Source organism: Aspergillus niger (genome assembly GCF_000002855.4).
Source record: "Aspergillus niger supercontig An08".
NCBI classification, from domain to species: Eukaryota; Fungi; Ascomycota; class Eurotiomycetes; order Eurotiales; family Aspergillaceae; genus Aspergillus; species Aspergillus niger.
The window spans coordinates 2,228,566-2,253,673 of record NT_166524.1 but is presented as its reverse complement, the minus strand read 5'-3'; the positions used below and the strand labels follow the sequence as shown (position 1 = coordinate 2,253,673).

At 46.8% G+C, this 25,108-nt stretch overlaps 9 protein-coding genes and 1 non-coding gene across 10 annotated transcripts; 5 read left to right on the top strand and 5 right to left on the bottom strand.

Annotated features, from left to right (window-relative positions):
* Nucleotides 1–952: 952 nt before the first annotated feature.
* An08g09490 (uncharacterized protein) lies at nt 953–3,416 on the top strand (the record flags this gene model as incomplete). Its single annotated transcript, XM_059749308.1, has 7 exons — nt 953–1,104; nt 1,256–1,533; nt 1,591–1,901; nt 1,955–2,035; nt 2,129–2,700; nt 2,758–2,940; nt 3,005–3,416. The coding sequence occupies 7 exons, from the start codon at nt 953–955 to the stop codon at nt 3,414–3,416; spliced, it is 1,989 nt and encodes a 662-aa protein (XP_059606214.1).
* Nucleotides 3,417–3,675: 259 nt separating this feature from the next.
* On the bottom strand, nt 3,676–3,794 carry 5S rRNA. Its single transcript, XR_009468022.1, has one exon. It is a non-coding gene; the product is annotated as a 5S ribosomal RNA (ribosomal RNA).
* A 270-nt stretch (nt 3,795–4,064) lies between these two features.
* An08g09470 (uncharacterized protein) lies at nt 4,065–6,671 on the bottom strand (the record flags this gene model as incomplete). The annotated part of the gene is made up of 8 exons (XM_059749307.1): nt 4,065–4,087; nt 4,188–4,246; nt 4,314–4,319; nt 4,580–5,216; nt 5,283–6,139; nt 6,223–6,375; nt 6,460–6,496; nt 6,539–6,671. 8 exons carry the CDS (start codon nt 6,669–6,671, stop codon nt 4,065–4,067), a joined length of 1,905 nt encoding a protein of 634 aa, XP_059606213.1.
* A 510-nt stretch (nt 6,672–7,181) lies between these two features.
* Nucleotides 7,182–8,629, top strand: An08g09460 (uncharacterized protein; the record flags this gene model as incomplete). The annotated part of the gene is made up of 3 exons (XM_059749306.1): nt 7,182–7,257; nt 7,311–7,540; nt 7,904–8,629. The coding sequence occupies 3 exons, from the start codon at nt 7,182–7,184 to the stop codon at nt 8,627–8,629; spliced, it is 1,032 nt and encodes a 343-aa protein (XP_059606212.1).
* Nucleotides 8,630–9,542: 913 nt separating this feature from the next.
* On the top strand, nt 9,543–10,551 carry An08g09450 (uncharacterized protein; the record flags this gene model as incomplete). Its single annotated transcript, XM_001393019.1, has 3 exons — nt 9,543–9,627; nt 9,688–10,323; nt 10,385–10,551. The coding sequence occupies 3 exons, from the start codon at nt 9,543–9,545 to the stop codon at nt 10,549–10,551; spliced, it is 888 nt and encodes a 295-aa protein (XP_001393056.1).
* A 1,457-nt stretch (nt 10,552–12,008) lies between these two features.
* Nucleotides 12,009–13,299, bottom strand: An08g09440 (uncharacterized protein; the record flags this gene model as incomplete). The annotated part of the gene is made up of 3 exons (XM_059749305.1): nt 12,009–12,502; nt 12,626–12,675; nt 13,247–13,299. The coding sequence occupies 3 exons, from the start codon at nt 13,297–13,299 to the stop codon at nt 12,009–12,011; spliced, it is 597 nt and encodes a 198-aa protein (XP_059606211.1).
* A 599-nt stretch (nt 13,300–13,898) lies between these two features.
* On the top strand, nt 13,899–16,217 carry An08g09430 (uncharacterized protein; the record flags this gene model as incomplete). Its single annotated transcript, XM_059749304.1, has 1 exon — nt 13,899–16,217. The coding sequence occupies one exon, from the start codon at nt 13,899–13,901 to the stop codon at nt 16,215–16,217; it is 2,319 nt and encodes a 772-aa protein (XP_059606210.1).
* Nucleotides 16,218–17,467: 1,250 nt separating this feature from the next.
* Nucleotides 17,468–18,040, bottom strand: An08g09420 (uncharacterized protein; the record flags this gene model as incomplete). Its single annotated transcript, XM_001393016.1, has 1 exon — nt 17,468–18,040. One exon carries the CDS (start codon nt 18,038–18,040, stop codon nt 17,468–17,470), a length of 573 nt encoding a protein of 190 aa, XP_001393053.1.
* Nucleotides 18,041–18,481: 441 nt separating this feature from the next.
* On the bottom strand, nt 18,482–22,105 carry An08g09410 (uncharacterized protein; the record flags this gene model as incomplete). The annotated part of the gene is made up of 8 exons (XM_059749303.1): nt 18,482–18,670; nt 18,934–19,065; nt 19,162–19,294; nt 19,512–20,183; nt 20,918–21,055; nt 21,148–21,466; nt 21,571–21,796; nt 21,851–22,105. 8 exons carry the CDS (start codon nt 22,103–22,105, stop codon nt 18,482–18,484), a joined length of 2,064 nt encoding a protein of 687 aa, XP_059606209.1.
* A 478-nt stretch (nt 22,106–22,583) lies between these two features.
* On the top strand, nt 22,584–23,426 carry An08g09400 (uncharacterized protein; the record flags this gene model as incomplete). The annotated part of the gene is made up of 3 exons (XM_059749302.1): nt 22,584–22,665; nt 22,991–23,260; nt 23,368–23,426. The coding sequence occupies 3 exons, from the start codon at nt 22,584–22,586 to the stop codon at nt 23,424–23,426; spliced, it is 411 nt and encodes a 136-aa protein (XP_059606208.1).
* Between the last annotated feature and the right edge of the window lie 1,682 nt (nt 23,427–25,108).

Genomic DNA, 25,108 nt, shown 5'->3' with positions numbered 1-25,108 from the left:
AATTATAAACATTGAATAGTTAGAGATTGTTTTCGCCCAGTGCCATGAGGAAAAGGTATAGGAGATCTACGAAGCATTATTTTCATTCATTATTCTTTTCTCCTGCTGTCTCTGGCCAAGTTAACAAGAGATTTTCTAAGTAGTTAGTTTAATTGATTGTTTTTCTTATCGACCCCTTAGGTTAATATACAAGAGGGTAAAGAACCTCTGGTTTTATATCTTAACGATAGAGCCATCACTTTCTCTAATTTTCCGTGTGATGACATATGAGCTGTAGTAGGAAAGAAGATACAAAGCTACTAACCATGCTGAGAAGGTAAGTTAGATAGTATCGACTCTGGCATGGTACGCGACGCTTAAATTATAGAAGTAAAGGTTCATATTGACACACACATAGTTCGTAATATTATTTCAGCATCTAGTCGAAGTCAAATTCTCTTAACTGCATTGGTGTACATATATATACATATTCCTTAACGGCAGTACTAGTAGAACTGGCTCTAAGACTATCATGTAAACGTGAGTTACAAGACCCCAACTAGCGTCTAATTTGATGGTTCCCTAGAGCTACCATGGCTAATTCCAGGATATCTCTAAGAAAGTACTAATAATACCAGCTCTACTAAGGCTATGCACAAGGCCATTTTCCGAGGCACCAGGGAATGTGTTACTTGAGTAGGGACGCAATCGAAGTGCGTCAGAATGAAACAGGTAGATGTTTCCTAACTATCTACGGCAGCTAGCGATAGTAAAAAAATGGCTAGCTGAAAAATCCGTTGGATTACAAGTGGAGTCCTAATAGTAAATGCCACTGACCTGACATGCCGAGATTCCCGAGTCCCCCGGCCCATTTTCGGCATGCCGTGCTGTGCCCCACGACGGTAATTGTTTGTCCAATCGGAACGCGCACAATTCCAACGCACTTCCGAGGTTAGTGTTTGTCTGACACATCATGATTCCTGCCCCAGTCACAGCTTCCTCGGATGATCGCAGACACCAGATCACTGACAAGCAGACGCTAGAATGCCCACCAGCCAACAGAAATCAACTCCTAGGCGCCATCAGCGATCAACGATCGCTTGTGAGACCTGCAGAAATCGCAAAGTGAGATGCAGCCTCAACATTACCGGTGTTCCCTGCATCGGGTGTGCACAGGATAACACCCAATGTGTCGTGGATCCGAAAAGACAGGAAAGGTGGTCGCAAATTGATAACCCTACCATCGTAGCTCGGATATCAGACTGACCTTGTTTAGGCTTCGTCGCAATCGGACTTCTAGAGTACAGCATCTTCACACCCCTTCGAACAACGCCCTGCCGGGGGTGAACCGCGCCACCCGGCCTCAGGATATTTCATCGCCTGCTTCTGACCATCCCCGAGAGACAATAAACCGCTACGAGACCGATCTTATATCGAGGAGGGAGACTCCTTTGCTGCCAAATAATGCAGAAAGTGAGGAGCGATACGGGCTCGAGATTGCTGCTGCTGCGTTGGGACAACCTCGAAGAGCAGGCGGAGTGCCTTTCTACTCCGGTAAGGGCTTAGCCTAAATGCAAATACCAGCTTAGTTGACACTAATCCCTTCTTTAGGAGCAGGAACTGGGCCAACATCTGCTTTGGAAATCTGCTTGTCTGACCAGTCACTGTCAAAACATTTCCTCGTGCCGTCGAGTCCGGCTGTACATCTCGCCGAAGAGGATAAGAAGTATCTCGAAAGCAAGGGTGTATTCACAATGCCAGCCCCCGCAACATGCGATAGTCTTTTACGAGCCTACTTCCATCACGTGCATCCGATCATGCCAATCCTTGAGCCAGACGTGATTCTCGAACACCACCGCACTGCCCGATTACCGGAAAACAACGTCTTGATATTTTGGTGCATCTTCTTTGTGGCGTCGAACGTAAGCATCGCACTGGTAGCTGAGATTTCAGCTCAGCTGACAACATTTCGTAGTTTATTCCTCCCCAGGTATACGAGCAGGAAGGGTACGGATCGCGCAAAGAGATGAAGGCCGCGATGTATGCTCGGGCAAACGTGAGTGCTTATCCGATAAGCCGACTAGACTCTGGTTGCTAATATCCGGTCCACGACAAGTGCATGTACAATCACGGAGGGAAAATGGATAAGATAATTCTACTGCAAGCATCGTTGCTGATGGCATTTTGGCATTCCGAAGCGGATGAACACACACAACCATGGTACTGGATGGGCATTGCCATTAGCTTCTGCCAAATGCTAGGCCTCCATCGAGACCCAGATCTATCCACATACAATTCCTCGATCACGGATCGCCAGCGACACCTTTGGCGAAGATTATGGTGGTCCTGCTTTTCGCGCGATCGATGGTTGAGCCTGACCTTGGGCAGACCGTTGCGAATCAACCTCCACGATTGTGATACGCCAAAGCCATCCGTTGATGACTTTCTGAGCGATGTTGTAGGCCTGTCTCCGCAGATGACATCCTACCTACCAGAAAACCTGAAGGTATTGGCCAGCCATTGGGTTAAGTATCTGGAAATCAGTGCTATATTAGGCGATGTGATTAGCATGCACTACCAGGCGAGTAAGCCTAGGCCGTCGCTAAAAAATGTCAATGACATGGAGATCAAGATATCCCAATGCACTGTTCCAGAACAAGACGATCCGAGTTTATCTCGTGTTGCTATCTTCGGCATCTACCACCTCCAGTTGCACTACCAGTGAGAATCATCTTCCTGAACGAGACTGGGGAACCGACTGGATAATAACTTTTTTAGTGCACTTGCGGGATCATTCTATCGGCCGTTTATTACTACGTTACCGAAAGACCTCGACCCAGTTGACAAAGAAGGCTGGACACATCGTATGCGACTGAAGGCCGACGCAGCAGCTTCTCACACAAACACTGTCGTCGAAGCTATGGCCCAAGACGGCCTGCTTGAATTTTCAGGGCCCATGACGTAAGTACCATTCCACCCCCCTCTAATGTCTAGCAATGCCATTACTGATGACTCTGTTCAATAGACCTCCCCTCCTAGTCCCAGCAATGCAAACCAACCTCCTCAACTGCAAGATTGGCAACTCCTTATCTAAACGACTTCGCTTCAACAAACTTAGTATGTGCATGATGGTGATGGAAGAACTTCAAAAAACATACACCGTTGCGTCCATATACCGCGCGATCTTCGCAAGGGCCATCCAGCTGCTCTTTCCAGAGAATACAGAGACTACTTTACCAGGATACCCTGATGCTGGCGCCGACCATAATCTAACCGATACATCGCGATTGGAAGAAACTGGTGATGTTATGGGGACAGCGGAGATCGGGGCCATAAATGCGCCGGGTTATAATGATATTTCGGCGGATGCTTTCGTCGATCTGCTCATGGATGAAGCGTCTATATTCAATTTCTGGGATACGTGGACCGGAACTTGAGCCATTACTATGCAAAATGGACTAGTACAGTATGTATCTGGGATGCATTACGGACTTTCACTTCAAAGCAGATAGTCACTTATATCATCGCGGCCTAAATGCTACAAACTTTTCGAAGTCTATATCGATCCCATCTAAGTCCACCACCAAAGTTCACCATAAGGATAGACGACATTTCTCAACGTTGGTCAGCAACTAACCCCCCTACCCAAAAGAAAAAACAAACAAACAAAAAGAAGATGGAAAAAAGGAGAAGAATACATACAACAGAAGGGATTCGCTGGTGGTCACCCACCCAACTACTAACCTCCCGGCGTGTGGCTTGAGTACGGCTGAGCGGACGGGAAGCCCTATTTTCCACACCCTGTGGTCGTATGTGATATTACTCATAAATAAGATAACCTACATCTAGCATACTGCTTCACAGACGTTAATTAAGTACTCGGAAAGCGGACGGACTACTCTGAGGAATTGCGTAGAAAAAGTCGTCTGGATGATCTAACCCGAATTTGATGGTCTTTGTGGTACTGTTGACAACATAAATGAGTGCGGGCGGTACGGGCACGGTAAAGTACATATATTATGTTGTAGTTGTTGTATAATCAACCTCAATAATACAGACTACAACTGTTAGAACTATCAGACTGCTCATGAATGTAAGACATTACTACCTGTATACTACGTTCTTCACAGCTTACTTATCCACAAGAAGCCTAAAAGCTTTCCGGATGCACTAATCATTGAGACTCTTGCAGTTATTCTGCTACTAACCATGGTAAGCTCTAAAGGACCACCAAGATGGAGGCTTGTCGGGGCCTTGTAGCTCACTTCTGCATGGTGGTCTTAGATCCCGTACTTAATACAAGTACTGCCGTCAATCAACAGATATCTACGTACATGGTGCTAGAAGTATAAGAAAAGAACAATAACAAAAAAGTGAAAAGAAAATAATTCTAATTTACTGCAACTAGCTAATGCTGCCAAAATAAGATTGACAAAGGATATATTGCAACGTGAAGTACAGAAAGAGTCGGAATAGGCAAACTGTCAAAGTGCATGGAATCTATGTGAAATGCCTTCAAGCTATGTACAGGCGTAAAGTCTATGCTGCTGTTGCCCTCGACTTTGGCGGCCATCTCACCCGCCGTTCTGCGCGTACGTACAGATTATTAGGCCTGATCAGCTGGAACATGGGGTCGTACTCGATGGGCCCGTTGTCCTCCATGGAGAACTTATAACGGTACACCAACTTGGGCAAAAAGACCTTGACCTCCTGGAGTGCAAAGTTGAACCCTATACACATACGCGGGCCCATTGCAAAGGGAATATATGCCGCTTTGTGCCTAGACTTCACCTCCTCGGTATCCCAGCGGTCGGGGTTGAAACGAGCAGGGTTGTCCCAAAGATCAGGATGATTATGGATATGGTGCAGTGCAGGCACTATGACTGACTCTTTAGGTAGCTTATACCCTCCTGGTAGAACCAGGTCAACCTTTGCTGTTCGGCCCGGTTGGAAAGATGGATTGTGCCGGCGTTGCGTTTCTTTGATATACTTATCGAGAAACTCCAGTTTATCCGTGAAATCCGCTGTGATTTCGGTATTTTCGTCGAATCCATGATCAACCAATTCTTGGAGAAGTCGTTCCTGCATGCCTGGGTACACACAGAGACCATAAATGAGCCAGGATAAAAGGGAGCTTGTAGTAGTGAAACCAGCAGCAGTGGCAACGACAAGGGCCCATGTCAGACTCGACTGTGGCAACTTCTGGCCCTTGTTGTCGGTTGCACGAATGGCATAGTCTGCTACAAGTCAGCTTTCATGGTCTGTCCAACGGACATACATCTGGAATTGGCGTTTGGACTTACCAACCATGTTGTCAGCTTTCAAAGCAGCGTCTTGCAAAGGCAAATCCTCGTGGCCTCCTCGTGAAGCCGCCTCCATTGACTCCGCTACCATATTCTCGATGCTGGTCCTCAAGCTGCGGAGTCGCTTGGGATCACCAAATGGCAGTCCAGCATACCAATTGCCCATGGAGGTAACCTTCTTATTGAGAGAAAGCATTTCGGCGATATTGTGGACCATTTCGTGAACAGGAGCATCCGGTGCTTCGAAATGCTTAAAGTCGAGCCCCAGAACGAGCTTTCCAACTGCCTGAGAGCCCAGCTTGAGCATGTATTGATATACGTTCCAAGCCTCACCCTGCTCATCCAGCGCATCAAATACCTTGAACGAGTCTTCGACTGTCTTCTGCATCGTTGGGGCGTAGTGGCGGACCGCCTTCGGACCCAACGCCGGAGGCAAGAACTTGTGAGCGACTCTCCATTCCTCGGTATCAGTATCTCCAAGAAAAATGCCAGCGGAGGGGGTCTTGAGCCCAGCCAGTGGGTGAGCTTCGTTAATTTTCTTGGTAAAGAAATCTGACTCAGCAAATGCAATTGCAGCTATTTTTGGATCATTTGTCTGGTAGGTGACACGACCCAAGTTGTTTGTTTTCACGATGGGGCCATATCGTTCAAATAGACGCTGATGGTTTCCGAGATGGTCGGGGTAAACTTCGAAAAAGGTGCCAACGAAAGGTAATTCCCTGGGACAGGGAGGTTCGCGCACGGCATGTCCGTCGATCGTAAGCGGTAGAGGACCCGGTGCTGCCAGCACCTCTGAGAGCTCGCTTAGGGCAGCATCATAACCCTGGAAGCCAATTCCTAGATACCATACGTCAGAACTGGACTGGTTAAGAGGTTGATTGGGGAAAGGGAGGCGCTTCCTCCACACTAGACTCTGCTAATGCCACACACTGCCGCCTACTATGTCGAAGCACTATCCGCTAGACCAAAAACGATAAACTGCTTCTGGCTAGCCAGGCGACGGAGAGATATGTGTTTCAAGGTAGTACTAGATAAGGCTTGCTTTGGGAAGCACGCAGAATCCCACTGCCTGGTGTTTTGGTCTTGCTTGAGTCTGAGGCAGCACAGCAACACCCTAGGCAGTAACTTACTACCTCAGGCAAGGATGCTTCAGCCTGCTTCAGAAAGCAAGCCTTACCTTATCAAGTAGGCAGGGGGTGTGGCATGAGCGAAGGCTGGTGTGGGGGTAGCGTTCCTCTGCCGAAGGGGCTACCGACCGCTTGGCTCAACAATTGCAAAGTGTGCTGCAATCAAGTGCTTCAGGTCATCGATAGTCGCGGATGGATCGATCTGAATCTCTTTTGCTGACGATGGGCTTTCTCCCAGAAGATAGAACGTTTGCGAAGGCATTGTTGAAAGTATAGTTACCCGGCTGGTGTTAAGTCCTCAGATTTGAGCCTTGCATGGCGTGACACTTATATATCTTCGCAACGGTGGGCCCTCCTTCAATAACACCGATGCTCCGCCAATTTCTGCTCGACCCACAGGCAGTCTAGGTCCTCAAGCGGTAGTGCAGTTGTGGTGTAAAGGTTCGTATACAGCGTGACGTGGTTATTCCTCGGAACTGTTTGTCATCATCCGAGGTTCGGAACGAATGGCATCTGGGACGGATGAGTAGCCAGACCGGCAAGCTTATCCTCGGAATGCTGAAGGCCAACTATATCGGTAGTATCCACACTCACAGGTATGCTGTGGACTCAGTAGATTAGGTGTGTTTCGAAAAATCTTCGCATACAAATAGAACCTCAGGTCATCATTCTTAACGCGTATCTAATTTGCTGTCAAGCGCCACAAGCATTCCCCTCCGCATACGCCCTTCACAAAGCTTGTCATAATCCCACCATTGCAAAAACCACAGCTATGCAAACATTCTCTTTAGAGGAGGTTGGCAAACATAACAGCAAGATCGACTTATGGGTTGCTATTCACGGCAAAGGTGAGCATTTAATCTACTGTTTATCCGTGATATCAGAAAGCTAATGTGCTTAGTGTACGATGTCACAAGCTACGTAAAAGATCATCCTGGCGGTGCTGATCTCTTAATTGATGTTGCCGGTCAAGATGCAACGGCGGCGTATGAAGATGTTGGCCATTCGGAGGATGCAAGCGAGATTCTCGAATCCTTCCTGATCGGGACACTGAAAGATGCGGTGGAATACAAGGCCCCCACAGCTGTCAGACTTATCCAGCCACCTCCGGTGTCTTCACCTGAGCGAAAGGTTAGCTGGGATGCTACTCGTACTGTTGGTCTCGGTGTTGGCTCAGTTGCTTCACTTTATCTTGGGTCTAAAGCTCTGAGACCACATCTCGACTTTCATCACTTGGCTGAGCTTCTGCCCAGCCTGCCGTCCCTGTCTTCCATCAAGCTTTCCCCATCCCTACCTCATGGGGGTTTTGCTACTGGGGCAGCCGCCACGGCCTGTATCTGTGCCGTACTAGGCGGCATAGTCGCGTCTCGCCTCTCGAAGCTCACAGAGATCGAGTCGGGCTTCACGAAGTATCCCCCTCGGGTCAAGAGAAAGACTATTCACCAGCAAGACCCCCACCTCATCCCTGGCTTCCTCCAACCGAAAGAATACAAGGCCCTACCACTGGTGGAGAAGACACTGCTCGCTCCCAATGTCTATCGCTTCGTCTTTCAACTTCCTCGCAAAGGCGATGTGGTTGGTCTGCCCATCGGACAACATGTCGCTATCAAAGCAACTGTCAACGGCCAATCCGTGTCTCGATCATACACTCCAACGTCGAATAACCTCGACTTGGGTAGACTGGAGCTGGTAATCAAGTGCTACCCAGATGGATTGCTCACAGGCCAGTACCTTGCCAACCTTGAGGTCGGTGACAAGGTCCTCTTTCGTGGCCCCAAGGGTGCAATGCGATACAAGAGGAATCTCTGCAAAAAGATCGGCATGATAGCTGGCGGCACAGGAATCACGCCTATGTTCCAGCTTATTCGCGCAATCTGCGAAGACGACAAGGACACCACTGAGATCTCCCTGGTTTACGCCAATCGTACGGAAGATGATATTCTCCTACGTACTGAGCTGGAAGCATTCGCATCAGCCTATCCGAAATCGCTGAAGATCTGGTACATGTTGGACCACCCACCAAACGACTGGCAGTACGGCAAGGGCTATGTAACGCCGGATGTGATGCGTGAAAGGCTGCCTGGGCCTGGTCCAGATACCAGAATCATGCTTTGTGGCCCTCCTGGCATGGTCAATGCCGCAAAGAAAGGTTTGGCTGGTCTGGGATTCCAAGCTCCAGGAGCGGTCGCGAAGATGACGGATCAGATCTTCTCTTTTTAGAATATTCTCTTTAGCTGTTTTCCTGTATCTGCATCTATTCAAATTATGTATGTAAAACCACTTTAGCTTATATATTTTCATTTAGCTTCCTTCATTCCTAAAATGCGGTCTTTCTGAGCCTCAGTAATTTTGGAATCCATTGATATTGTAGTTTAACTGACACTTATGTGCACCATTAAAGATACATCATTAGATCAATAGAAAAATCATTGCGCATACACAGACAGCGAGACATGATTCCGTTAAAATGCGAGGTATGATTGTAAGAGGCGTTCAATTTACCCTGTTCCCACATTAGGAGAGCGTTACGCTTGGGAAGCATTAATAACAGTATTAGTGTAGAAAGCAGACTAGCTTAAATTGTTGACCTTACCTTAACAAGTAGGAGTATGCGTGTACTTTTTCCTTAAAGAAGCCCACTTACCTTGGTTGAAATTCTCCGAGGTGAAGTGTGTCGGCATGCCGAGCACCCACAAATCAAATCCGTATCGACCAATCGGAACGCAGGAAACGAGTGCTTTTCCGAGGTAAACTTTCCATCTATACCGGCTGCAGCGGTGTTGAAGATGGCAACACGCAAGCAAGGAAACTCAGGTACACCAGGGAAATCTGGAACACAGATTTTGAAAGCTCCGAGGATTTTCGAAACCGCGCTAGCAAGGATACCCTCGGTGGTTCAGAAGCCACGGTTAACTCGGGACAAGGACACACTTGACGTATGTAGAACCACGCATTGCCATTCCTGGAAAAGGACTGGATGAGGTTGCTACGTCAGGCATTAGTTAAAAGAAATGAAATACCCCTGCCATATATTTCAATGAGCCCTTTCTAGATGCACTAAAGCCAAACTTCATACCCACCTTCAATCGGAATATCAATCCAAAAGAACATTATACCATCCATACCTGCAACAATGATTTCGACCTGGCAAGCACCGAAGGACTACCGCGAGCGCCCTGTAGTAGTTCTCGGTGGTGGTGTTTTGGGACGTCGCATTGGTATAAAATCCTGACCCTAGGTTGGCAAACAACACAGGACACGGCTAACCAACTACGCAGCCTGCATTTGGGCATCAGCAGGCTACAACGTCCACGTCCGTGACCCGAGCCCCGAGCAGCGCGCCGACTGCATCACCTATGTAAACGAAAATGTCGCCTCATATGCAGTACACACCGGAGCCAAGCCTGGCCCCATTACAGCATTCGAGGATCTGGCGCAGGCGATCGAGAATGCGTGGCTCGTTATAGAGTGTGTTCCTGAGGTGCTCCAACTCAAGATCGACACCTTCGCAGAGCTGGAGAAACATGCTCCGACAGACTGCATTTTGGCAACCAACTCATCCTCCTATCGCTCCTCGGAAATGCTGGAAAAAGTGTCGGAAGCAACCAAGTCCCGTATCTTGAACATGCATTACTACATGCCTCCACAGGTCATGGTTGTGGAGCTGATGACGGATGGGCTTACAGAGCCGTCAATCCTTCAATTTATGGCTGAGCGCTCGAAGGGAGTGGCCACTAAGCCCTACATTGCGAGGAAGGAGTCTACTGGGTTCATTTTCAACCGTCTGTGGGCGGCTGTTAAGCGCGAAACTCTAACGATTCTGGCTGAGGATGTTTCTACGCCAAGTGAGATTGACTCTCTATGGACTGAGATGTTTATAAAGGGGAAGACGCTGCCTTGCGAGATGATGGATGGTATGCCATGCCCTGCACCTTGCTAGCTTCGTATTTTACGCTGATTATGTTATTACTGCAGCTGTCGGGCTTGACACCGTTGCTTTCATCGAAAAGCATTACGTCGCTGAACGAGGTCTTGATACCGAGAAAACCGTCGACTTTCTCCAAACCAACTACCTTAGCCAAGGCAAACTGGGGAATAAGTCATCCAAAGGCGGGCTTTATTCGCCAGCGGAAAAGTTTTGACCTGCTACTATTAGTCCCAGTCCAACTGACTAAATGTTGACGATTTGACCTCAAGGTTGTAATATCAATTTCGGCCTCTATGGCTAAGGTTTAGCTAGTATAGACGCTTTGAGTATAACGCTGGCTATTAATTAGAGAAATTTGCGCTGTAATCTTTCATATTAGTCGGTGTGGCCGAGTGGTTAAGGTCAGACTCGAAAAGCTGATACGTTTCGCGTGCACAGCTGTTGCTGACTATTTCTATTTCTTTTGACTATTCCTTTTCCTTTCTTATGTTTTTCGCAAGTTGTCTTGATAATTCTGTTGGTAAGACTGCTACTGTTCGGGCCGTGATACCGGAGTGTGTGGGTTGTGGTGCCTTGTCAGGGTCCGCCTTTCACCCGCCATCGGCGCTTGTAGTGGTATTTGTATCATCGGTTGCATTCCTTTCCTCAACCAGTCACTCCTTTATTTATAGATTCTATTGTATATCAGTATATAGTAGCAAACCAATAAATATCATCCCCATTTCTGATCAAATCTTGTTTCAGATGAGACCTCTGCAAATAAAAAGTTTGGAAAGACGAATCTCTGCTAGGACCTGTATCCGCATTTCACACAGTCCACACCATCTCAGCACCCACACACTCCAAAGTATCTCGGAAAAGAGATACCCTCTTTAACCGACTCAGCCCCTGCCAAATACTGCAGCAATCGCTCAAAATCAATACCAAATCCCCCGTGCGGCGACGTCCCCAACCGGCGCAAATCAGCGAACCATTCAACTGACTGTAGTTCTTCCCCAGGATGGAGGTAAGGATAAGGCTCCGCATCCGCCGAGGCATTCCTTTCTGGCACAGGGCCAGGTTCCTATTCCCGTAGGAACCGCTTCTTGCGCATACTATCAACCAATATATCCTGACGGTGTTCCCTTAGACCACCGCTGCACACCTCACCGATTCCCGTTAGGAGGGGATCAAATGACTCAATTGTCAGTCAGGCGGGGAGTCCTGTGATAGCGATGCTTCGCTTGTGCCTTTGGCAGCTTAGGCAGCTTGGGCAGCTTGGAAAAGCCAGATCTGAGTCGGGAAGTGCGTTAAGAAGACCGCAGAGATGGAGTGGTCGCAGAGGTATTTTTCTTCTTCTGGTGTGACATCTTGTACTCTTGCTGTCGGGATGTTGCATTTTGCAGCACGAAGGCACGCGAGAAGCTTCGTCGCATAGGCAGAAGTGATGCGCGGCCAATTGGGCGATAATAGCGTGTCCCAGCGTTGAAGAAGCTCATCGGACTCCGGTTGGACTAGTATTTCCTATCCGGCGAGACTGGTCTTCAAACGCAAGAAAGCACTGCGCAGCGTCTCCTCCATAAAATTGGATAGTGGCTAGAGGGAGTCAATGTAATTCAGTGCCACCTTGAGCATTGAAAACTCATCCAGATGACGGCTACTATCCGTTCGTTCGGCTCTCCAGCAGGGACCTCATGTCCAGCTGCGATCGAGCCCTTGCACAAACCCCTCTGCATGGAAGACTCCAGAGACATTGAGCCATTTTCGGAAACCAAAGTAGGTGTCTGTCATTTTTTTATCGACAAGATTGGACCGCTGCGTCGGGGCGGCAAACATTTTTGCGCCACCTTCGCAGTCCGTCCAGGTGAGCATGGGAAGGTGTACGTGATAAAATGGGCCGTCGGAATGTTTGTCGAACAGGTTAGATAATGCGCTCGCCACGGTGGAACGAAACCGTGCCAGGATGGCAGATTGCGGGGTGCGGGTTCGCAGGTGTGGGTTGTGATGTAGGACTTTTGAGGACGGTTGACGCTGAGAAAGAGGGATGGTATCAGAGTCCGCTGTACCGAGTGTATTCTGTTGGTCGTGAGGACATTCCACAAGCGCATCTTCGGGGCCTTCCTTGTATTTCATTTTCCTCGGGAAAGTCTCCGCCGGATGGCCGTTTTGCTGATAGCAGGGGTAGCCTGGATGAAACGAAGGAATAAACACAGTAGGCACTTAGGATCTATGCTAGGAAGGATTTTGATAGGAAGATGCGTGTGATCAAGTGCTTGGCTGGCCAAATCCTCGACAAGGTCCATCCTCACCGTTGCATGATTGATGCCCCAAGCGCAACACATTGCTTTTAGGGTTATATCTGGTACCAAATTTAATTAGCAGCTAATATTGTTGTAGATGGATCTGGGTTTAAATAATGCAGTTATGCTTGATGTTTGACAGGCAGGTTGTAGATACACACTCTCTATTTGGTGCTCCGTACTATTCTGATCGGCAGGGATCTCCCGCGCGTGAATCAAAGCAGTCGTCTCTACGGTATCCTCCGATCATCATTGGTCCAGTGACTTCAGATGGTTGGGGAGTGCCTTGCTTATCGCGAAATAGAATTTAGTCAACGAGTGATACTTTTCCATTTCTTAATAATATTTGACGGGTATTGAATTAGTATATCTTTCTTTAGTAAAGCCTCATCCAGCTAAACGAGCGTGGAGAGTAGTTCGAGAAATATTGTTAAAAAGTTACAGCCTCATGAATACTAGAAAATTGGTCTTTCTGAACAGCTTCAATAGTAAGAAGCATAATTTTATGCGTCATGCAGCTCTTGATGAGATAGCTGCTGTTGGTGGCATTTCTGCTGGTTGAATCGTCCTAGATAGGAGGTAGGAGGTGGTACACTTTGGCCGAGCTGGAATCCGAAGAACAATACTCACAGACACCTTTCGAAATAACCTCTTATACATTTAATTGTAATTAAAGTAGCCATGTCTTATTCTACAGTGCGGGCAGCTGTCTTCTTTAATTTGGCCAAGTCAGAGTACAGATAATCACTCCTTTGCTTTAATATGTAGAAGAAGTTTTCTATGGATGAAATGGACATGTAACTATTATTATAATTATTATCTAAATTATTATCTATGCTAAACTCAGAGTAATGGTGCTTAGGATATACTATATTATAATTTATCACACCTGGCTTTACTAAAACGCGGTTTAATAGTAACTCGACAAAAAATGATTTGATTCTAGAAATTCTTGATTACAGAAATGCTGGAGATTATTGATAAAGACATTAATTATAATGGATTGAAACAATAATAAATTAAATGAAATCCTGGCTTCTTCTAGTTTCTATGATAATAGATTGCTCCAGCCTTGCAGCTTTAGCTCACTTTATCTAAACACTAAGATGGCCATGTGACTGTGCCTAACTCGCAGCCTTGCCATCGTTGCTATTTATTCCCCTCACTTGGCATTTACTTTTCTAATGTCAGAATTCCGAACCTTGTTCTTATGCTTTCAGTTATAATATCCTAAAACAAGACATACACTTGCTGTCAAAGTGTACGCATTTTGATAAGAGTCATGGCAACACTGTCTCGGCACGATTACACGGTTGGGTGGATATGCGCCTTGCCTTTGGAGGTAGCAGCTGCGTGCCTAATGATGGACAAAATACACCCAGACCTGGAGATCCCGTGGCCAGACCAAAATACATATATCCTCGGAAATATCGGAAAGCACAACGTTATTATTGCGTGTTTACCAAGTGGCGGATATGGCATCACCCATGCTGCGACCGTAGCAGTACAACTGCGTACCACTTTCCCCTCCATCCGATTTGGTTTAATGGTCGGTATTGGGGGAGGGGTGCCAAGCAGCGGTCTAGATATTCGACTAGGTGATATTGTGGTGAGCCTGCCAGAAGAAGGCTGTGGAGGCGTGATACAATATGATTTTGGTAAAACATTGAGCGGTGGACATTTCCACCCAACTGGTATGCTTAACCGGCCACCAGAGATCTTGTTGACTGCCGTCTCAAAACTTCGATCCTTTGACTACTGGAAATGCAGTCAAGTTCCTGAATTCATTTCGCACGTCCAGGCTAAAAATGCGAGATTTGCACGACCGGAGCAGGAGGATCGCTTATTTCGAGCAGACTACACTCACAGAAATGGTGATACATGTAAAGAGTGTGACCCAGCCCAAACAATTCGCCGTTCTTTAAGAAGAAACAATGACCCTGTCGTCCACTATGGACGGATTGCATCGGCAAATCAAGTTATGAAAGATAGCAGACGACGAGATCAGCTAGCTAAAGACCTTAGGGTATGCTGTGTGGAGATGGAAGCAGCAGGGATCATGAATATTATTTCATGTCTAGTCATTCGCGGTATCAGTGACTACGCCGACTCTCACAAGAATAAGGAATGGCAACTATATGCAGCGACAGCGGCAGCCGCGTACGCCAAAGAGCTTATCCTTACAGTTTCCACCAATCCGAGCAACCATCTCCCGACAACGCAAGAGCGGAACACAATGAGCTCTAGTCCCACATTAAATACTACCACAGCTCACACACTTGATGTATTGGCTCAAGATCCGGATATGGTCAAGGAGGTAAAGAAATTGTCTCAGCAAATACCATTAGAACATGGAGATGCACCCAGACCAAATCATACCAGAAACCAAGATCGCCTAGAGGACGACTCAGCTCCAGAGAAGAGCACACATATTTTATCCGCCAATGAAAAATTTGTATCTTTGGATGTCTTGAGATTATCGAGCGGAACTGCCACGCTACACATTACTGAAAAATGTGGGAAAACCCCGATCCAATCGCCTATGGACAAGATAAGACGACGAGAGCCAGTCCGAAACAATAATATCAAACAGTTCAGCCACACTACACTGAAGGGACATTCCGGTCTGGTAGAGTGTGTCTCTTTCTCTCCAAATGGGAAAACTATAGGCTCTGGATCTTTGGACAATCAAGTTAGACTCTGGGATGCCAACAGAGGTATAACAACTTTCGTGCTTAATGGACACTCCGACCGTGTGAATACTATAGTATTCTCACCAGATGGACGACTACTGGCATCTGGGTCACGGGATAAAACAGTCCGGCTCTGGGATACTACTAAAGGCACAATGCAAGTTGAACTGAATGGCCATTCTGGCCCTGTGAACACTATCAGATTCTCACCGGATGGAAGCCTAGTGGCGTCCGAATCTCTCAATGGAGATTACAAGCTCTGGCATAGTGCCACAGGCAATATACACAGAATATCGAATGACACATACCGTCACCTGACCGCAGTTGAGTTCTCGCCAGATAGCAGAATGGTGGCATTTGGAACTCATGATGCCGGTCTCAGGCTTTTGAACAATGCTACAGGTACATTCCAAACGCTAAGAGGAACCTCGGCTGAAAAGGTGAATTCTATGACATTTTCACCAGATGAGTCAATACTTGCATGTGTAGTTGAAAGGGATATTACTCTTTGGGACACTACTACATGCATGATGTGTTCAACATTGAGTGGCCATCGCGAGAGAATTAATATTATGGCATTCTCACCAGATGGGGCAGTGGTGGCGTCCGGATCTAGTGATAGGACAGTCAGGCTTTGGCAAACTGGCACGGGTATAATGATGAAAATTCTGGCTGGCCATTCTAAGCCTGTGAATGCTGTAGCATTCTCACCGAATGGCACAATGATGGCATCAGGATCTGATGATAGAACCGTTAGGCTTTGGGATGTTTCCACGGGCGCGGCGCAAACACTCAAGGGTTATTGGGGTAAAAATTGCAACAGCTTAACATTCTCACCTGATGGGAGACTAGTAGCTTATCCATCCGGCGATAGAATCAAGATCTGTGCCACTGGCATACAGAATTAGGTTAGGATACTCATAATGGTGCAAGGCTTGCTAGCTACCTTATCTTACTTCGTACCTTTTCGCAATATTTTGTCCTAGAGCCATTGACCACACACGACAGATGCCTGTTTGTGTGTTGAATATCTAGTGGACTTAACACAAGGAAGGGTTCTATAGCCTATATATAGAATACTTTCATCAATTCCTGCTCCTGGTTGAGCTTCTAGGAACTTCGTGGCACTGTTGCTTTATGCTCATTGTGCCTCGACCATGGACCACGAAACACATACATCCTCATCACCCGAAGTGGTCGGGAGCAGAATACGGCAAAACGACAGTTAATGTAATTAATCATGAAAGGTCATTGACTATTATGAGGAGCTGTTATCGAACAATCCCAGTACTAGCGACTGGCATAACCTACGACGTAGCATCACTCGGGATCAAAAAGGTTTAATGTTCTACAGCTTTGAGCAAGTTCTGAGTGCTCCCAGCTAGACAGTGCTAGAGCACAAATGCATTGCGCGGTTTGCCAATCTGCAATCCGGGTAGCCATACGGAGTATTGAAATTTGCAATCCGTATATACGGAAATGAGATCTAATCAGCTGATGTGGGTCGATTGATCACTCGCTCGCCACTCCTTATTTCAGTCTGCAAGCCATAACTCGGGTATATGATCGCCAGATCCTCAAACTTGGATATTCCCCAATAATGCTGTTACATTGTGATTTGCTTTCTCACACGCTCTTTCGTGAGAGCTGTGTGCATGGAATGTGGATTTCAGCTGAACACTGCATATCCTCGCAGATACTTCCTGTCCGACATCGGTCGCGTCATCTCTAATCACTTAGACAACTACCTCTTTCTGTGACCGACAACCAACTATGCTTGCATTCCGGCGGTGCAGGACACACCATAAACTGTCATTGTGAGCATATTGTACTCGTCATGTGCATCAGGATTCTGGGCTGCCATGACACACGGTGCGACGAACATCGATGCAAAATATTAGCAGTAGATAAATATGCCACCCAACTAAGTACGCTGTCTCTAGCTCCGCAAACACCAGGGATTCCACCATCTTAAATTTCCAAAAGCTACTACTAGAATTGATCACTGATGAGCCTATTGAAAAATTTGGTTCTCTACGTCTCTTCCGATACATTCCCAGGCACAATTAAGATTTCTGGCTAGCAATTAACTATAGGTAGATTTCATTCATTCCTGATACTCTCCTGCCTTTTCTAAAGTAAGACCCCATCACCCACTCTATGAGTAAGCCGCAATGGCCTTCTTAAATGCAGCGGAGATCTCATTCAGGATTAGCGGTGCCAAATCTGCATACGTCCCTGACAACTTGTCCTGCACGGCTGACCCCAGCGCCTTCGACAAAATGCTCAACTCCTGCAGATCGAACTTGACAAGGAAACTCAATGATGCGATGCCCAACAATCCATCGTCAAAATCCGACTTTTTCGACACAATGTTGGCCAGTGTAGACGCGATCTGGGGCTCTAACGTGACGAAAGCTTCCGCTACCTTCTGCGACTCGGTGTCGGTGAAATTGGCAGACTGTCGCGTCAATCTGATTGCAGTTTTAAGGTCGACTTCGAGCTGGATGGTTTCCGCTTGAATCTGCAGGGCGGATAATGTTCCTTCAATGCCGCCCGGGTAGCTGCTCACGGTGGTGTTCAGGGTAACCAGCTGGGTGGAGATGGTGTTCACGGCGGAAACAACGCTAGAAGCATCTCGTTTGAAAGGGAGTAGGACTTTGGACGGTGTTGCAGTTGCTACTGCTACCGCGGCAGTGAAAAGCAATGTAAGGAGGTAGGAGATGTTCATTTTCATGGAGTGTGCTCACATGGCAATTAGAGGATGACTGGGTCAGACATCCATGTATTTGATTTATACACAGTTTTGATAATGACTCGATCACCTCATTTTAACCCCGCTTCTTAGGCTGCCAGCCTTCTCCGATTGACGTTACATTCAGCTGGTACAGCTAGTTAATTAGTGATGACTCGCGTGGTCCCCGCATGACGCTATGAATGCTTCTACGAATCAAGCTGATTGATGATCTTCGAAATTGCCTCATTGGGAATAGTGGTCCGGGCCCTTTAATACATTTGCAGCTGGGCGGGCTGCATTTCTTGCTTGTGGCTGAGATGATAATCAGTATCTAATCTAATAGAGTTGATGTTCCTTGCACAGGATGGTGCCAAGTCAAAGCCACTTCGTGATAGCATGTGCTTCCGAGGCCCAGAAGACCCTGGTATTTATCGCTCAGTCCGCCACGCATATTGATGCATGTGACTGGCGTTCAGTCGACGAAGGAAATCCATTGAGAACGGACAGCTCTTGCTTATCTTGGCAAGTTTCTCGTCTCATATTAAGCAACACGGAGATTGTTCCGGTGGTGCTTGTGGCGACCTGAGAGCTGTTCGTGTACCAATAAGTCCACCCGTCGCTCGCCTATCTATTATCCAGAGCTGCTAACTCTGACTTAAGCTTACTTAGCCATATATTATATCTATCTTTCAATTGCCAGCGAGTAATAATCCGGCCTTTTGAGAAATTCTTTTCTTTGGCTTAACCAGAATATATGTTATAAATTAATCCTGCAGCTGTAAAACTCATAGCCAATTATCTATTCTGTAAACATAATTACTTATTTCTCTACTTCGAATTTTATATGTAGAAGGCTAGCTTCCTATTCATAGGATCGTGTGATTTACCTTTGAAAGACTCGCAATAAAGGCCTGTCTCTTGGAGCTGTACTGTACTAGGTGGATTGCAGAGGAGTTGATAGAGAGGACTACGGATGTAATATTTAATGCAGAAACGAACTCCCCTCTCCGAATTCCCGCCTCATGGTCCCCAGAATCTCGCCCCACTCAGGCGGGATGTGCTCCTCAGGCGAGATCAACTCACTGCCGAGCCTCTCGCCCAGATCTCCAACAAACCACGTATCCTTGAGGAAGTGCAATGTCAGCGGGTAAAGCAGGAAGATCACGCGTGCGATCAGGTCTCGTTCCTGTAGCAGAGTCACAAAGGTCTCTGGGAAGAAGAGCGGCCAGAGGAGGATGGCGCCCATATCTGGTCGCCCGTGTGGGCACTTGCTCGCATCGAATTTTTCGAGTATGTACTGAATTGAGACTGTGTATGCTGCGTGATGATGTGACGGGATATTCGTGGCCGGGTGTTGAATTTGGGAAAGAACTTGGGAAGCAAGGCTGCGTCGAGGGTGGAGTTCAGTATGTTTGGGACGATGTGCGGGAATGCAGAGAGTAATGCTGAGTCGAAGGAGACTTACCTGTATATCTTGGAGGCTCTTCGCTGCTTTTGGTTCACTACATCTTGCGAACTGTTGTGTAGCGGAGCTCTTTCATGGTCTGTCCCCTTCTCAGAAAACCGACTGAACAGGTTTGACTTGGGACTCAACAAGACACAGCCGCGGATTAACTTCGCAATGCGCAAGACCTCATCTAGGTAACTCGTTGATGGGCGGCACAAACGGTACTGTGCAATGGCAAACAAAACGATATATATGGAACAGACTATAGCGGCGTCGGCTGTGGCAGCGGATAGCCGGCCGATAACCTGGGACAGCATGGAACATGCTTTGTCACTGTAGTTGAACGCTACCAGAGTCCAGGCTTGTCTTCGGTTGGGTTCGAGATAAGCGAGATGCAGGGCGGTAAAAGCCAGGAGACTGTCTAAGGCGAACGACTGCGTGCTTGCTACTTTCGTCAGGTTGACTTGCCAGTCGAGCCGGCTGTTCTCGTCCTCGACCAGTGTTGAATGGGTGTTAGTGTAGTAGTGGTGGAGCAGGGTTGCTTCAAGGAGTCGGGTGTCAATCTGAGGACCATTGGTCGCTGCTGAGACGCGGTTTGAGGCTGACAGTGGAGATAGGGGTAAGGCTGACGGGACGGGTGAAATCTTGTCGTTCGAATGTTCGGGTATTGCAGAACTGGGCCCAGGTGGCCTGCAAGCATAGTGACACTCTATACGGCGATCGTCACAGAACTTGCAGGCCGGAAGGCCTTCATCGCACTGAAGAAGCTGTCAGCAGGTTCTGCGATTTATGCGGGAAAACCGTTGCTGCATGACTGGTACTACGTAGGTAGACCCACTGGGCGTGGGAGACATTCAACCCACCTTGATATGTCGCTTCTTGCATTCTACGCAGCCAGTTCGTGACTTGCGATGAAAACGACGGTGCGGCATGCAGAGACGATAGCAGCACTTTAGAAATAGGGGGCAATTTTGAAAGGAGATGAATGAATGAGAGATGAGTGTATACGAGAGAAATTTCGTATAGGCATAAACCTTGGGGCGGCTGCTTCAGAATGATCGGGAGACACTATACTACCTCCGGACTAGAGTACTTACTGGTTCGACCGATACGAAATACGGCCGTTTTTGATTGGCTGGCAAACGACAGCTTTATGGGATTAGCGCACGGACTCCCCGGCAAAGGTTCTCTGGCTCAATTTGGTACTACAGTAATCCACCGATATAAGCAATCAACAGAGACACGCCCTGAAAATGCTTACAATTGAGAAATCCTTATATTACAATGGATGTAAATGGCCCAGAATTAACCAGGTAGCTAAAGTCACGTGTTTCAGTAAAATTCATCATTATCATACCACACTGTGGCTGTATTTAAAATCTCTGATTAGTTACCTTAATACAGAATTAGCTAGTCAAACCCACCCTTTCTTAATATGAGGAATGTTGTATGGGAAGAGACTTCCAAGCATCTCTAGCAAACTGGGCCCTAAAAATGAAGGACATCCACCCGCTTCTTCCTTCCCTCGCGCCCTTACTCTTTCATTACCGAGCTTAAGCCATCTGATAACCCCCATTTTCGCCGCCCACTGGGACCCCCTTTTCAATAATTTTTCTTGATCTCCGCTGGATGCACCCAATTTAGTACCGCGCACGTCGCCAACATCATCACGGCATCGAACACGTACGACACCCACTCATACCGCGTCAGAGGACCATCAGAGCTCTCTACAAACTCCGCGAACCGGAAGATCGACCGCACGAAGATCAATAGGCCTGTCGCGTATAACGCCAGCAGATGCTTCCGCCACGGCACGAGCCCGTATGCCCGGGATTTATATTTCGTGAGACGCTTATGGAAGATAATTATCGTGACGAGAAAGAGCCCGAAGAAGACGATTTGCACAAGGACACCGAGTTTCATGATCGTTTGGCCTTTACTGGCTGTCGTGGTTTTGGCGAGCATTGCGGCGCCTATAATGGTGTTATCATGCGGTCAGTTGACTGCTGTGTAACGCACAGCTACCTCTAGTAGTTGAAGTTGGGATCAAAACGTCCTGACAGGATTGAAGACTTACCGATGAATTGTGCAAAGAAGGATATGACATCGCCTAGGACGAAGATCTTGGTGAGCCAAGCGCGCCGAATGATGGAGTATTGTTCCCCTTCGACCATGATCATAAGCCGGCCAAATTCCATGTAGATGCTTGCTGCTAGTAGCGCCGGGGCAACTAAAATTAGGATGTACTGAATGAGCTCCGGGCCGATGTCATAGTCTGGATACTGGGTTGAAGATTTTGCGCGCTGAGACCTGAGTTAAGATCTAACATTTGGAACTTGGAGACTAGGTTGACTGACCGCTATGTATCCAATGACCTCGACTATAAGGGACAGATTGGTGGTTAGCTTGCTGAGAGAAAGAGGATGTGGCCCGTGAACAAGCAACTTACAGGCACATCCGATAAGGAAAGGGATGAAGAACCACACCCGCCAGCGGAAGGCCTGGTAATAATGTAAAATTGTGGTGATAAGAAAGAGAATCGCAAATACAATGGCGGCCGCTTCAGAGGGCACAAAATCATATATGCCCAGGTACTCCACCTGAACTGCCATCTTTATGGAAGGAAAGTGTTTTCTATGTCGGTATAAAAAGAGAGTGCTGTTGAACTGATGTTCAAAGCAGGAGAGAGAGTAAAGGGTAGAAAATTAGACAATATATCTCCTTGCCATTGATACCTTCACCAGAGTTATATACCGCTTTGCATTATGAAAAATTTCCCTGGTGCCTGATTCTCATCCCTAAGCCATCATCAACCCTTCTTAGGCTCGAGCTAATCAACTGGAAAGATACACTACTAACTATTCCAGATGTGAGATCCAGTCGAGAGCCTATCATAAGTGCGCGTACTTCGTAACCGGCGGATAGTTCCTTGCTGGCCGGTTAAGCCCCACAACCCAATGCGATAATAATAGAAGATCTACTTCAACAGAGTCTGGCCGAAGGGTTTTCGAGGCGTTTCCGTTGACTAATCCGCTATTGGTGCTGCTGCTCAGTTAGGGCATATACTTTGAGCAGCCTTCACCTCGAGAAATGGGGCAGTCCTCAGAAATCCTAGACGGGAAAAAGTTCAATGCTCCAAATCTACAGAAATCGAGGAACTTTGCTTCCAGAGGTCCCGCAGACCCACTGCACCTCGTGAAAACGTAAGTAGCAGCAGTCCAGCAAACTCAACAAGCCAATCAGATAAAAGTATATACGCCGCTAAACGAGAGCCGCTCATTGGACTCTTCATGGCTATGAAGCCCCGTTTCAGAATATTTTGTTTGGGAACCTATTGAATGCATCGCTCTAGTTCTTGAATTGGAAAATGTCTACTGTGTTATATGTTCATAGTCTCAGGCAACGCATTCTGGTTTCATTGTAATCATTTAATATAAGATTTCCCCTACACCCACTTTAATCCGAGCTTATCCTCTCGCGCTCTGTATCATCGTCAGATGCCGACCGTATAATCTCATGTGTTCTGAGCCTCTCTAGACATTGCGCGGTCTTGCACTACAACACAACTGAACAACAACTCAAAGTCCACCCAAAGCAGCCTTTCCATATTCCGATATTATGTCCAAGCCCTTTCCGCAACTCGAAGCTCACGAGTCTCTTTCCTGCCATGTACGTGCAAGGCTATACCGACGGGCACCAGCAGTCGTACAACGCGAGAACGTTATTGAATATTCCGACTGATCGGGAGGGAAAAGCAGAAGCATCACGTACATATGTCAGCCTTTACCACCCCACCTAGAACAACACAAAATAAAACTGCCTCTCCCCAATATTCACCATAACTTCCCTCTCGAACATCTGCCTTAAGCTCGAGATCCAACTATATGCCCTCTGGATGCACATCATGACGCAAAGACCAGCGTCAACCACTGATTACGACAGCTCGGGGTCATCATCAAACTAACGCCGAGCTAGTTTATCCTCCGCACTGACCATGACGCAGATCCAGCAGCTCGGGCAGCGATGCCTTGAGATCCAGGAAGATCTGGAGAGGTGCCGAGCGCGCTGTGAAGAGTTGGAGCGGATGTGTTATGATTGTTTATAAAGAGTGCCAACATATAGGGTTTTGTATGATGCACTATATTACCAATGCTTGGTCATAGTTACTAAAGGAAATTGACTGATACATAGAGGGGTCTTATTTATCTCCAGTCCCGTGCCCAAGGTGGCTTAGCTTGATTTCATGTTAGAGTTTCTGAAGCACCTTATAATCGTAATGTAAATATAAGTGCATGTTACTATCTTTGACCTAAGTGGCTCTCACCGCACAGAAGCGACTGTTGACAGATTTTCTAATCAAGCCGCGCTCAAGAAGTACACCAGAGAAACCTAAAAGTTATTTTGAAGCAAGCGGTCAAGTAGACGGGTGATGGCTTTCTTGAAGTACTACTATACAATATCTTTTGATTAGGTACGATTGACGGTACTAGTTCTTTTGATCTGATAGTAGGAATTTCCTTTCAAAATATATGTGAGCTTGTGGTATACTCTGTAGTATAGTTTCTAGAACAATGTATCATTCGTATAATATATCAGACAGGAATAGTCTCTGGTCTCAGGGAATAATTAATGGGATGTCTATATATCTTTGTATCTTAACTTCTTAGATTAGTATTCATATAGATTCAGATAATTCAGGAAACATTCTATGTATTTGAAAGTAGTTGTATATAATTGATATGAGCGATGTAGGAGACGTGACAAGGTTGATTATATGTTAGGGTGCTGGCTACTATACTGCTTTAACTAATGACTGGTCTTCTATAGGCTCCAGAAGATCCATGCGGTGAGAAGTGGGAATAATTATATAATTCAGAAAACTATAACTAGATTATGTAAGCTAGATGTAGAGTGGTTAGAGTGGTTTAACGGCCATAACCACTCTATTTGCGGGATCAAAACTACTAGCAAATGTGCCTCATTACCATGTTCATCATCTACTCCCTCTTCCTTATCTTCCTCGTCGAACGTCTGGTTGTGCATTGACGACCGGTCTGTTCTCTGCGAGCATACCCTCTAACTGATACATCAGGTTCAGTATTGGTCTCAAGGGCTTAACGTTCTTCGACCCTTCAGTATCATATATCGACATAGTATTTACTGCGCTTGTTGGGTGCTTTATCCTTTTCAATTGTCACATGGTTCCTGCTCTCCATTGAATTTCCAATGGAAATCAACTGCCGTCCCTGTAAAGTGGATTTTCTTTTAGCACATGTACTTCAGCTTTTCTTAAGTAGTCTCTGCACAACAGAATGCTCGACGCCAATGCAGGATGTCTCGCAAGTTATCGAAACGCCTTTCTGCGCCGACACTGGAGGCTGAAATGGAAAGTAAAACCTGCGAAAGCCTAGAAAACACTGCGAACTCACGACATCAGACGGGGGTACGAAAGCATGTTATGCGGCCGCAAACTGGTCTTTGATTTATCTCATGGTTGGCCCACGACATGGATTCACTTTTGCACTGGGGACGCTGAGTCCTTTGAAGGGCTGGAAGCAACCGCATCGTGATGTGAATCTAGTATATAACAAGAAATTGTCTTGCAATGAGTTTGA